Raw genomic sequence first — 14,721 nt, 5'->3', positions numbered from 1 at the left:
ATATATATATATATATATATATATATATATATATATATATATATATATATAAATAAAGACAATTCCTTCTTAGGTCAACGAAGAAAAATCTTATTTTAGTTACTTTTTATTGAATAATTACAATTAAAATAAATATGTATGTTGTACATATGACAATATTAAGTGGCAAAATATAAGAGAAAATTTTTCCCCCATATAAAACTAAAATTAATTAATTAAATTTAATTTATAAATTAATATTTGAAAAAAAACTGTATTAAAATCAAGTGTCTCCCTTTACAAGCTTAAAAAAAAATGCATTTGAACAAGATATATATATATATATATATATGTAGGGAGAGTGTGAACTAATAGTAGAAATATTGAATAAAAGATAGAGACATTTTATGGAACACCAGAGAGTTGCGGACTTTGATGAGAACAGTTTTTGTTTCGAATTTAAGGCTCATACTAACCCGTTACCGATTTTACCATTTACTTTGCAAGGATATTACTCACCCGTTACTGGTATTTTAATTTAATTTTGCTTTATTTATTTGTGGTTGCCAAATAAATGTGTTTTTATAAAATAAAAAAAAAGAACTGTTTCCTTAATATAACTCGATTCGCTACATCCCCGTCACTCTAAAAGATTCCTTTAATTTTAATGTACATCTGACTTGTCATTAGATTAAAGTATACAGCGGCTCTCTCTTGGGGGCATCCATCTACGTAATCACGTGCTGACACTCGAAACTGTGAGTAAGGTCACGCCCATTGGCGAAAGAATCCATCGCCAAAGTAAAAGAGGATGCAACCCTGCCTAAAGTAAACTTTCCAAACCGCCGATGACTGGGACCATCCACAACAAAGCGTGCGGAAATACTATGTGCATGTTATTCTCCACTAGGAATATACAATGCAGCGCGCTTCATTTTCTATAGACTCATTAATATCCGGCTCTCCTGCCGGACCTGGATACAGAAATCCAGCATTTCAATTACCCTTTTTCTATAATGGTTATGTGTTCGTGCCACGCTCGGGACTTTATTCAACCGGAGCTCTGAGTTTTCCAGGGCAATTGCTCCCGGATCATCTCATAAATGGACATAGATTGCCCTTGCCGGACATTCCCCAGGAATGCAGGGGAACAACGGCCGGATATACAGGAGCTGCATCACCTTCATCTACCACGAGCAACAAATCACCTGTGTTTGATCTTCAACACAGTAAGTAACTTTGAAGTTCAGTTTACTTTCTGTAGTTAGTTGGGGATTTTTCAAGAATAAAAACGCAAATAAAACTAGAATTTAACATGACACTTGCTTATTTAGAAAGATAGCATTTTGAATAATTTGTTCGGTTCCAGAAAAAACTAAGAAAATTTTTTTTAATTTCTTTCGATTCGTCTCACCTCAAAATAAGATGCAGGTGGTTTTTTCTAAATTAATGGCTCATTGTCGCAACAAAACATCCCGCATAATATTTCTCGCTAGCTGTTTTAATTATTTTTGGTCTTATTACGTGTGTAGCTGAGAAAAATGATCTAAGAAAAAAAAAATCATACCGTATCTTCTGCAGCATGCCCCATAAAAAGAGATTAAATAATCACAAATTTACGAAAAATACATTTCGATTCTCTTACTAAATGTGAGAAGTTTTAGCTCCCGAAAATAAATAGTATCTAATAAATCTTTTTAACAAATAAGTATTCTCTAAATATCTAACATACAATATATCTTAATTCAAATGCATAAAAAATTATTTGATACAAAGTAACTTCTGGCTTTGTATTTCTACGAACTAAGCCTTTCTAGTACATAAAAAAAAAAAAAAAAAAAAAAAAAAAAAAAAAAAAAAAATGCATTGCTTCGACTGCTGACATTCATGTGTAAAATGTTCTAAAATAAAAAATATCCTAATTTTTTTATTTTTTTTTTATTCAACTGAAAACGTGATGCTTCAATACAAACACATTTTAATTTATAGTAAAATAAAATTTATAAGTGAGTGTTTTAAAAGAAGAATTCTCCTTTTAATTATTATTTTAAAAGTCTGCGTATTAAAATAAAGTATAGTTTAAATTCCTGAAAACAAATATTGAATTAAAATATTGAATCTGATTCCTTGTTTCACGATATTTCGGTCGTATATATGAATTACTGGCAAAGTATGAAATCCGGCCTTCCTAAAAACTAGCCGGCAGTTTATACATTTCCTCCCTATAGAATGCCAAACGAGAAAGTATGAAATACATATTTCAAAACGTCATTCAATATGCAACAAGTAGGTTCACTATAATTTCTTATTTTTTCATGAAAAATTTTGTTTCTCTTAATAAGAAAAGCACAAATTTTGCTGTATACAACTTCACGAAATTTGAATGATTAATTATTTTCTTCAGAATAACAATTGTATTTTTGAGGAATACGCATCATTTGTACCTTAGCCTTATAAGGACCTTTTTTTTTTCATAATTTGTTTAAGCAGCATTCTGTAGAATGCCTAAGTATATTATGCAACGTCTGGCATTATATGCGATCTCTAAGCATTCCATATTTTGACGGTAACATATTGAGTTGTAACTTATTTATGTCGCACTAGAGCTACGCAACGGGCTATTGGCGACGGTCTGGGAAGAATCCCAGAGGATAATCCGAAGACATGCCATCCCAATTTTGATCCTCTATAGAGGGGATGGCATCCTCGCTTCGTATGCCCGACGACCTACGTTCGAAGTCGAGCACTTTACGGTAGAACAGTTTAACGAGAAATAATACCTCACACCCTCGGTTCCATTGCTGGCTGATCAAAGTGGTCACCCACCTGCACTCTAACCGCAGCCGGTGATGTTATACCACGGTGATCTGCCGTGTCTTAACTATCAGACCACTGCGGGACACCATATAGAGTTTGAGAGAGATCGTTAAAAACCTGATCAGACGCGAAAAAGTACGGGTGAATACTATATATTGCTTTCTCATTGGAATAAAAACAGAATTTTTGACAAACACAAGTACAAAGGATGCAAAATACCTGAAAGTTATTACAAAAATTTATAATTTATCCACCGTATGAAAATCCTCAAAAACTCTTCACTCCATGTTAGCAATATTTTGGAGAAATAAATAAATAATTAAAATTTCCTAATTGTGTTTTTTTTTTTTTTAAATTTTATTTATGACATTCTCAAAAATTGCAAAAATTTGAAGGACCTTTCTGAAAAATAGCGTGAGAGGGAATTTGTATTCATGAAAAATAATGAATCCTGTGGGATGCCGGAAGCTATTAGAATTCTGATTTAAATAAATTAATTAATTATCTAAATATTTCATTTATCATTTTTTCCCCCGAGAACATCAAGACAAAAAATATATCGATCCTTTTTAAAAATCAAGGATCCAATCAAACTACAGAGAAAAGCTACTTTTTTATAAAGTTTAACTTATAATCGATTAATAACTTTGCAATTAAATACTTTACTTATCTAATATCTTAGTGACGCTGTTAATGTTTACACATTCTGACAGGACCACCTTTTCTTTGTATAAATTTTTTTAATTATTTAATGCATACGCGGGCTTTGGGGTAAAAAAAAAAACTTAAAAAAAGTACAGATAGCTTAAATTCGAAAATAAATCTTGGATTACTGTGGGATTCGAACCCTCAATTTTACCACTCCAGAGGATTTGGCAGAACGGAACACTCCTCGGCCATCAACCCATTTACGAACATTCAATATAGAGAACATTGAATGTGCATTCAATATAGAGAACTTCGATGACTATATATGTATTTATATATATTTCGAAAAAGTTAGAAAAGTAATAAAATCATGCAAAATTTTCTTTCCATACCTAAGAATTTCATAAATTTTTTTTCTTCTTAAAATACTATTTTTTTTCTTTCTTAGAATACTATAACTTTATTTTTGTGTTTATTTCAATTTAAAATCAATGATCTGTGCCCGAATCAGAGAGAGAAAAAAAAAAGCGCTATTTAAATAATTATAGGTATTAAACGATTTCAGCAACTATATAATTATCCAAAAAGAGGAGACGTACTGTGTATACTATGAAAGAAGGAAAAAAAAAAGCATACAAATAAAAGTACAGAAATGGACATTCTTGTTTATAGACCCAAAACTATAGTATGTATATCCATTTCAGCAATTTTCTTTGAGCTTTAATAATAGTAGGATTAACTTACAGATGGGACTTCTTATATTTTGTAACAAACTGATTAGGATTAAATTTCTTAATTCTCTAAGTCCCAGTAATAAAGTATTGGCATATAATAATATGCAAATAATATTTTTTTTAACAAGTTATTTTAAAAAAAAAATTGCATTACTATGCAAAACTTCCATCATTTTGTCAAGCTTAACCTGTCACAAGAATACCGCCTGAGATACTATTATATATATATATATATATATATATATATATATATATATATATATATATATATATATATATATATATATATATATATATATATATATATATATATATATATATATATATATATATATATATATATATATATATATTCTCCTGAGATACTAATATATATAAACATATATATTAGTATCTCAGGAGGTATTCTTGTGACTGGTTAGGCTTGACAAAATGATGGAAGTTTTACATAGTAATACTATACTATTTACAAATAAGTTTTGTATAACACTGAATAGCATTTTGAAAAGTATATTAGAACAACACACGTAATTGTACCAAAAAAAAAATAGCTTTTGACTAGCTAATCTAGTATATAATAGCAAATCTAGTTTATACTTAAATTTTTTTTTTTTTTAATCTTCCAGAAAACGATTTATTAAACGCAGAATAATTGATTTCGTTTAGAATAAAATGCTTTACAGAAATTTGTTTACCGCCAATTTTTCGTAAAATACGAAAGTCAACTGAAAGTGCATTTCTCATATTTGATGTCGACTTGTAAGGAATAAAATAAATAAAAAAAATTACCATTTCATTAAAGAGAAATAAATCTCAGGATAACAATGTCATTGCGAAAGAGATTCGAAAAGGGGGAGTGTTTAGATAAAAAAAAGGGGGGAAATAAATAGTATGTTTCAATAAACGCTTTGTTTAACACGCGCACTCGCGTTATGATAAATCAGCGGATGTGGGTGGAAATAAATTATGTAAAGAGCCCGACATTTTTCAATAATTTTTTAAAAACTGATTCTCCCACAAAGGAATCGGTTTATTATACAAGGGGGGTTGCGTGATTCATAACTATTGATCAGTCACCCTCAAAATCAACAGGGGTTGGCCTAAAAGCATGACTAAAAGGGCCCATCGAAGCAGAAGAGAGGAGCGATTTCTCGAGAAAACAAGGCCTTCGTGTCATCTGTCTTCGTCATTCAACAGTAATTCACTTAAAAAGGAGGCCTTTTTATGTATGAAATCGATACTTCATTTTAAGAGGGCCTTCTGAGATACATTTCGAGAAGAATTAAGATCTTTCAGAGTGGTTATTGATTTGGATAAAGTGCAATGAGTAATGGGAGTCATTGGAAGGGGGGGGGGAGGGAGTGATGCTTTGGTTTGTGATTGCATCCATCCTGAATAAACTGGACAGTTTTCATTTCATTTGAAGTGATTATCAAAGATTCCATTAACAAACCCGATTCTTAAAAGATAACAGATTTTCGATATCGCTATTACACATACTAATAATATATTTCTATTGATATATTAGTGTTCCTTTTTAGGGACAGTTGTAAAAAATTATTTAAATATATAATTATTATTAAATAATTATCAAAGATTCCATTAACAAACTGATTCTTCGAAAAAATAACAGATTTTTCAATATAGCCATTACACGTACTAATGATATTTCGATTGATATATTAGTGATCCTTTTTAGGGACAGTTATAAAAATTATTTAAATACATAATTATTAAGTAATTATCAAAGATTCTATTAGCAAACTGATTCTTAAAAAAAAAACGAAACAGATTTTCAAAATTGCCATTACACGTACTAATGATATTTCTACTGATATATTAGTATTCATTTTTAGGGACAGCTATAAAAACTATTTAAATATTTAATTATTATTGAATAATTATCATTAAATACCTAATTATTATTAATTATTATTATTGAATAATATAAAAAATTATTAAATATTATTAGTATAATATTTTCTTTCCTAGTGAAGTAAATTTTTTTATTGTTAATATTTACTAATAACTTGTTATATAACTGTAAATAATATAAAAAATATTAAAAATTAATTAAACAAATTTCTCTAATTTAGTTATCAAATTTAGTTATTCTTTCACAGTGCAATCATTTTGGCTGTTTTTGGGCAATATAAGTATATACTAAGTTTCAATCTTTCTAGTGTTAAAAAAATAGCAGATTTTCAATATCGCCATTATATTTCTATTGATATATTAGTGTTCCTTTTTAGAGACAGTTATAAAAATTATTTAAATATACAATTATGATTAAATAATTATCATTAAATACTTAATTATTTTTAATTATTATTATTAAATAATATAAAAAATTATTAAAAATTATTATTATATTATTTTCAATTGAACGTTTGTATTGAAGTATTAAGCATTATTAATAATTAAGTAATTAATAAATAAGCATTATTAATAATTATTGCTAACTATTATTATTAAATAATATTCAAAGATTGTTAAAAATCATCATTATAATATTTTCAATTGAGCGTTTGTATTTAAGTATTAAGCATTATTAATAATTAAGTATTTTTTTCTATCAATTTTATCAATGACGCTGTTACTGAGAAGGACCGGAATTGGTGGTTGTTGATTTCTATCGGTGAATGTTGACAATCACATAGTCGCTTTGGTGAATGTTCGAAGTATTTACTAGGTCTAGTTAAGTGCCACTGCCTGGTATACATTTGCTCGGTATACCCAACACTGATGCTTTTTTTTTTAAGAGTGCCACTGAACGGTATGCATTTAGCTGGTACTCCGAACACTGATGTTTCTCCTAATCTATCCTCAGCAGATATTAAAATATCGAATAAATATAATAATATCAACAAATAAATTAATATCAAATCGGAAATAACAAATATTTCGGAGATTCACCAAAGCGACTATGTGATTGTTGACATTCACCGGTGAATGTCGACATTCTCTTGGTGTCGGCCATACACGGCCAGCATCAGGATAATAAATAATAAAAATAATTTTTCCTCTTACATAATTTTAGATTTAAAAAAAAATTGAATTATCGATAAATTTGTAAGTTTAAATAAAAATTGTAGGAGGAGATTAAAACTTAAATTTATTGTGTTATTGAAGTTCGATCATATATATCTATAAGTGTGCTTTTAAAACGAATGCAATTTGTCTTTATTTAATACGCTAAAAATATTTTAAAAGTTACATTTCTGATATTTTAATAAAGTTTATGGAAGCATATTGTAAAATTTTTTTTTTTATTTATTTGAAAAATCCGATTTATAAATCACCCTGATTAAGCACATTTCTTTTCGTATAAAAATCAGGTCTTGCTTCAAAAATTCAAATAATTCAAATTAAAAGAAAGGGAAATAAAAGAAACATTTTTAAAAAGTTAGTCAAAAACTGTGCCTTTGTAACTGTGAAGTCTTGAGAAAATTTGCAAATAATTTTTATATGATATATTGATGCACAGGACAGATATTATGGAGATAGTTTAATTATTGCAATATCTGCCACATATCATTCAAAGAACGTCTTTTCATACTTACAAGCTAATGGAATCGACTTTTTTTTTTTATATTTTATGTAATAACGCCTAGTATTATTGAATTTTTCATGGCAAAATAACTTCATCTTTCATCAAAACTCACTAAACTTGATAAAAATGAAAATTATTTAAAAATTTGCAATGAATAAGTTGAGTAGAACACTTTCTAAATATTAAACGGTTTATTCATTTCGGTTTATCATTTCAAAAATTCAACTAATTCAATGCATCTCAAGAAAAGAAAAAAAAGCTTATTATTCTCATCATTATTACAATGTTTAGTGAAACAGCTAACATTAAAAAAACAGGATAATTATTTCAATGGCCCCTTTAATTGAATATTAAGTAATCAATGGATAATTTAACAATTTAATCAATAGATTTCATTAATCAAAGGATACTAAATCAAACTAGCAATTTTGTCGAAATCAAAAAATCTGCTCTTATTTGTTATTAATTAATCCGAACGAATTATTTTAAGATTTTTTTTTTCCACCAGAAAACGAAACGAACTTTATCTGTTATTAATTTCTTTTTAAGTTTAAAAAAAAAAGAATCCGCAGATCTAAAACAGTACGTAATTCATTTTGAATAAATAAAGATAATAATTTAGCATAACGTTTAAGAACTAGAATGCAACACAAATAAAAATATAATTTACCGTAACTTAGTCTTCACGGTAAAAAGTTTAAATCAGTCTTTACATTTATGTGTTTCATTGATAGCTAAAAAAACAGACTTCAGCAAAACTTTAATAAATTTTTCGTCTGCTTCTATTTAAAAAAAAAAAGTATTTTGTAAAAGTGCTGTTGCCATGGCAACATACGTATTAACCTTATAGCAATGGTTTCCATCCCTGAAATTACATAATTTCTATAATATGTGTCCGAAAACACATTACGATGGATTGCTTTTTAGAAACCATCCTTTAAAAATTTACAAACCGCTGAAAAAAAAAAAAAATCTAAATCTGTTTTTAAGTTATTAGCGAACATACATCCATACAGCTATATACATTTCACACTTTTCGTTACTTTTGACAGCATTTGTGTGCTCATACTTTGGCGGTGAAGATGAAAAAAGAAAAAGCACTTATCACATGTTCTTTGATAAGTCTTGTTATCTGTGGTCACCTGTGCAAACAGCCGAGCCCCTTCTTGTTTACAGTTGGACGGATAACGGAGCGGCGGCACTTTTCTATTCCCCATCCCTCAATGTTATTTAATAGCTTGTTATATCAGGCACTTTTCTTCATAGTTTATATTTTATTTTAAATAATAATTTTTTTTGGGATGGTTTATGAATGCAAGATGACTTTTTATTTATTTGAACTTCTTATAAATGAGTAACTTTCTCATCTCTCATTCTCTTTAATGCTTATTGCTGTCAAGAAAACGGCGTATAATAATAATACTAATATATATATATATATATATATATATAGGAGCCACACGCGGCCCCTTGAAGATTTATTTGTGGCTCTCGATAAATGTACCCGAGTTCCCTTTAAAATTATTATTGTTCCGTATGTGTTTCAAAATGTCTTTTAAATTACTGAGAACAAATATGAAAGACTAAGCGCAACGTTGATCAATTCAAGGTGCGCTTTCAATTTCCAATATAATTATGACACAAAAAGCATCTGGAGAATTTGAATTATTTGAGATGCAAAAAGATCAAACTCTACAATTAAAATATAAGTTAACGTCGATTATTGAATTTTGGAAATTTGTTACCAGAATCGAAGTATCCTGAATTACAAAAGGCTGCCTGTCGAATTATTTCAATATTCGGAACAACGTACTTATGTGAATCATTTTATTCCACTTTAAAATTCGTGAAATCCAAACACCGATCAGTATTAACTAACCAGCATCTCAAGGAATTACTAAGAAGTGCTGTCACCAATTATTCACTAAATTTCAAAGAATTATCGAGAGATGTAAAATAAATTTGTTTAGTATTTAAATTCAGTGCACATATTTTACTTAAATGTTTTCTTATCATTACTTAAATGTTTTCAATAAATACAATTTATGTAAAAAAAATTTCATACTTTTTTTGCATACCTTTTAAATACGTATTTAATTGCGGCTCGCGAAAAATTTCAAATTTTGAAAAATGGCTCGACTATCAAGGAGCTTGGTCACCCCTGATGTATATATATATAATGTATGGCCTGATTATCGTCTAGGCCCATCCCTAGGGCCCACAATTTCTGACGGGCCTTAAATACTTAAATACTGAAAAGAAGCAGTTTTTCTAAAAAAAAAAAAAAAAAAGGCATTTTTTTTTAAATTTCAAATTTTCTTTATATCGTGATACAGCCATACTCACGTAAACATTGCACTAATCAAATTCAAAAGTGCAGCTAAATTTTAATTGGTGCAATTTTTAAGCCAATCGCTTAAACGAATGGAACGAGAATGCTCTTTCGCAAAGTGTCATATAAATGAAGAGCTGTAAGCTTATTCTTAACAAATAATTAAAGCTGTAGACAGAGAGCTGAAATCTTTGATGTTGATGTTTTAAACTGATTTCCACACTTATACAATATGAAGATTTTGATTTTCTTGATAGCTTTGGAATGATGATACCTAATTATCAATCTGGTTGCGCAAAAAGAAAGAAAAAAGCTTTAAATGATGAAACAAAAAAAAAAAAGAGAAATTCTTTATCAAAATGTTTCTCTGATGATGAAGTAGAGCCATCTGTTTCCGATGAAGCTTCTCTCATTGAGAGTTTGATTAATTTTTTTGTTTGAGAGTTTTAATTGAATTTATTGAACGTTTTAAATGCATCAATATTTTGAATACAACTTATTCATTGAATATGAATTTATATATTTAAAATGCGTTACATCTAAGCAAATTATTATTTAAATGCATTTTTAATTTTTTAGGAGTAGATATAATTTTAGCTCCTTTGTATATTTTTCTATGCTGAAATATATTTTTTATTAAAAATCATGATTAATATCCTTTTTATCAAAGCATACATGCTGAACTTATCGTTAAATCTAATAAAAGATGGGCTAGCTTTGTGTTGATTTAAGAACTAAATAAAAAAATAATTGCAGCTTGCAATAAAAAATAATTCAGACAATAAGGGACTATTAAAAAAATCACTGATTTCAAATGTTTGTGGTCACCCAACTATTTATATTTTGTAATAACATTGTTTTGTTGTTTTATATTTTGCTTCAATTTATAGATGTTGAAACTTTATCTTAGAAAAATAATCTTCAATTGTCTGCTTCCAAATTTCTTAGAATGTTTCCCTTGAATAATTCAGTTCAATAGATTCTTTTTTATTGTTAGGACTACTCTTCAATAATTTAATTTCAAATAATTTTGTAAGGGTCCCGGAAAATTTGGTGGGCCTTGGGCCTGCATTGGTTACGGATTTCGTAATTCGGAAATTTTTAAAAGCAAAAGACATAAGTTGCTTATGGATTATGATTCAGAATTGAAAAACTTTTCTGAAAGAAAGAACATATATGTTCACGTAAAAAACTTAATTTATGTAATTGTCAATATTGCATGCCAGGAAAATTACAAGTAAATAAATAAATAAATAGTTGAAAATAAAACGATTAAAAATATTTTCTAGACACGTTCTTACTTGATAAAGAAAGAGTGAAAAACGTCAATAACGTAAAAAGGGGGGCCATTATGGAAAGTGATTGCACATTCATGATTTTCAATAGGCAGTCCTATCGTTTTCAAACGAATGGAACGGAAACGATTTTGAAATCCTCCAAGACACTTTTTTACGTTTCGCATTATCGTTAATTGGTTCAATGGATGACAACCGAAAAGTTCCCTTTATTACAATTTTCTTTTTCATTCTGGTCCCCCCCTTTTTTTTTTTAACCCAATGTAATTTGTAGATCATTAAGGAGTTCTAAGACTTAAACGCACTATTTAATAAAATAATTGTGGAATGTGAATAGGTCTATCATTCACTTTATGAATGGTTACGCTTGACTCATTCTCTTTTGTGTAACTACTAAGTAACAAATTGAAGTTCTAAAAATACCTATACTACATCCGAAAGTAAACAATTATGTCTGTCAATCATCTATAAAACTTTTTTACAACAATTTAAATTATGAACATGATAAATGAATATATATATATAAATTAGTTTTAAAATTTTAATATTCTTAAATTTTAAAATTAAAAAAAAAACTGAGAGAACTTTTAAAAGTTAAAAAATTTAAAAGTTTAATTTTTCTTTAGATCAATACTCAATTATTAAAATGAAAAAAAAATTACGAAAGTTTAAAATTAGATATCAGTCTTTTCAAAGTACCAGATCAAAAACACCTATAATAAGGAAAATTTCGTCGTTTATAACTTCCCGAAGAAATAGTGACACTTTTTACTTACGTATTTTATCTTTTGTAAAACGATGTAATTTCGATAAGAAAAAGAAAAGTCACCATGAAGTCAAAAGTATCCATTTTATGGGTCGATATTGATGACACTTTCTTTTAAAGTCCCCTGAAATACAATGGCGTTTTCGCAGACGATATTTCAAATCTTAAAAATAATAAACCTTCTTTCAATCATGTAACTCCTTTGTAGATCGTTTTCTTTTATTGATTTAGGGAACTCTATGACCGCGAAAAAGTTCTCTCGGTGCCGAAAATGGGTGAGGTAGGTGAAACTAAGTGAGCGAACAAACCTAAATGGTTTTTCAAAATTGCTTGTGAAACATTGTTCAACTTTGTTAAAATATCGAATCCCTATAAAGAGACAGATTAAGAAAAGTCTTATTTCGACGATGGTCAGTCGAAATAGACACTTTTTCTCCTTTTTAAAACAATTTTATATCAATAAATACCACGCTTTTTGTTTCAACTTGATTTTCTGATTTAGAGAGGATGTTTTTTCTTATAGTGATTGACAAATTTTCTTATAAATTTCCTGGCCAAATTATTAGACGCACTATAAGATTCCATGTAAAATCTTAGTTATCAGGTAATACTATACAGCTTTATTGTTTTTACAAGACTGTAAACAGTTAGCACTTGTTTACGTCCGTGTATCAATTGGTTAAATTAGAAGATATAGAATGTAAATTAGACCATTGGATAAATTAGAAGATATAGAATGTAAATTAGACCATTGGATAAATTAGATAAATATAGAATACTTATTATATCAGTCATTATACTAGTAGTATATTATAATAATTAGACCAAATTATTCAACGCGCTGTAGTGTTTTAATAATAACATGTTTTGCACGAGTTTATCTGTATTACTTTTATATTTAAACACACATGTAATGGGTTTTTATTTAGGAAATTTTTTATATACTTCCTATTTGCATTAATATATTATTTTTTTAACGTATTGCATTACAATGTTAACTAATTGATACATGACCGTAAATAAGTGCAAACGGTTTCAGCGGTGTAAAAATAATAAAGCTGTATAGTATCATCTGATAATTAAGATTTTACATAGAATCTTATAGTGCGTCTAATATGTCTAGGGACTGTATAGTACTTACTTTTACAAAGTTTCTCTTTTGAAACATTATATTACTAGGGGGCTAAGCTCCCTGCTAGCTGCCGTTCACCAACCAACCCCAAGATTGCTTCACAATAATTGTTGTTTCCTTTCTTCTTTTATACAGCTTTTCTTCTAAAGTTAAAATTATTTACTTATCATATATGTAAAACCATTTCCGTTTGCTAAAGATTGTGCCTCCACTTCTCATGTCCAAATATTATTATCTATTAATATTATAAATATTAAGATCTATTGATGAACAGAAGTAATTTTTCTAAGTAATAATTTTTTAAAATAACATTTATATTGTTATAACAGTATATTGTTAGAACAAATTTGATGAGTTCACAATCGTAATTTGATATTTTCGTTTACCGAACGGGCGGATATATTAAATATTATTTTTGCTTGCATCTCATTGCGCACGAAGCTGTTCGTTAAGTTCTAAATCATTTGACAGATCTCTTTTATTGTAATTCATAACAGAATATTAATGTTATTTGCCCAAAATATTAATTATAAAACGGTTACTAAGATTAGACCACCCTTCTAAATAACTTTACTTTAAAGTGTAGCGCAGAATTACATAATAATAATAATAATAATAATAATGAAACAACAATTCTCTTAGTTTTAAACTCTTGAAATAAAAGCGTAGTAATAGCAGTACAGGAAAATAAGATTAAATTAGGGATACAAAAATATTTAGAGAACAACAATACTTTTATGACTTCTTATATGGTACTCTCGATATCTCAAAGTTGAAGAGACACTAAAAAAAATTCGATATGGAGTTTTCGAGACAAGTTCAGAACTAAATATGTTCTAAAAAGTAAAAAAATATATTAAAAATATTACTCTATAAAGTAGAGTCATGAAACATAAGAGTAACTGCTATTAAATATGTATGTAATGATAGTTGACTATAAGTCTAAGAACAGCAATTAAAATTTTATTTTTAAAAGTAAGACAAGAACAATTATGCATTGAATAGAAAAAAATTGGTTTACAATAAACTTACATTGTGATTTTTCCGAAAAAATTCATTTTCTATTTTTAAAAAAATTCGACATAGCAAGGTTTCGAGAAGAAACTCTTCGTTGTAATTTATAATTCAAGTAAGTTAATATGAGGTGGATATATAAAGTCAAGGAAAATTTTTTTCTTGTTGACATAACATGGTTTTTGAGATGTTTAGAGAATACTGTACTTACTTTTACAAAATTTCTCTTTTAAAACATTGCATTATAATACATATTAATTATTATGCTACCGTTTTGATCTAATAATATTTGTTTCTCTATTCAGAATTGTGGCAAAAATAATAAAATTTATGAAAAATAATAAAATTATTTTATGGCAAAAATAATAAAAGTGTAAATAAAGTCGAAATCGCCTGCCTTAGAGTTATAGTCTTGAAGTAGCTATTTTTAATTCATTTAAACTTTTTTTTT

General features: G+C 27.9%; 1 protein-coding gene across 1 annotated transcript in view; it reads left to right on the top strand.

The window, feature by feature from the left end:
• The first annotated feature begins 817 nt into the window (after positions 1-817).
• The window catches only part of LOC107453260 (uncharacterized), a 40,682-nt gene continuing 26,778 nt past the window's right edge, over positions 818-14,721 (top strand). The window contains exon 1 of the mRNA XM_016070017.5: positions 818-1,208. Coding sequence (XP_015925503.2) covers positions 899-1,208 — 310 coding nt within the window. The 5' untranslated portion in view covers positions 818-898. The remainder of the gene's footprint in view (positions 1,209-14,721) is intronic.

Source organism: Parasteatoda tepidariorum, chromosome 2 (assembly GCF_982258835.1).
Source record: "Parasteatoda tepidariorum strain Cologne lab strain chromosome 2, Ptep-v5.0, whole genome shotgun sequence".
Classification (NCBI taxonomy): Eukaryota; Metazoa; Arthropoda; class Arachnida; order Araneae; family Theridiidae; genus Parasteatoda; species Parasteatoda tepidariorum.
This window is presented reverse-complemented; position numbering and strand designations above follow the sequence as displayed.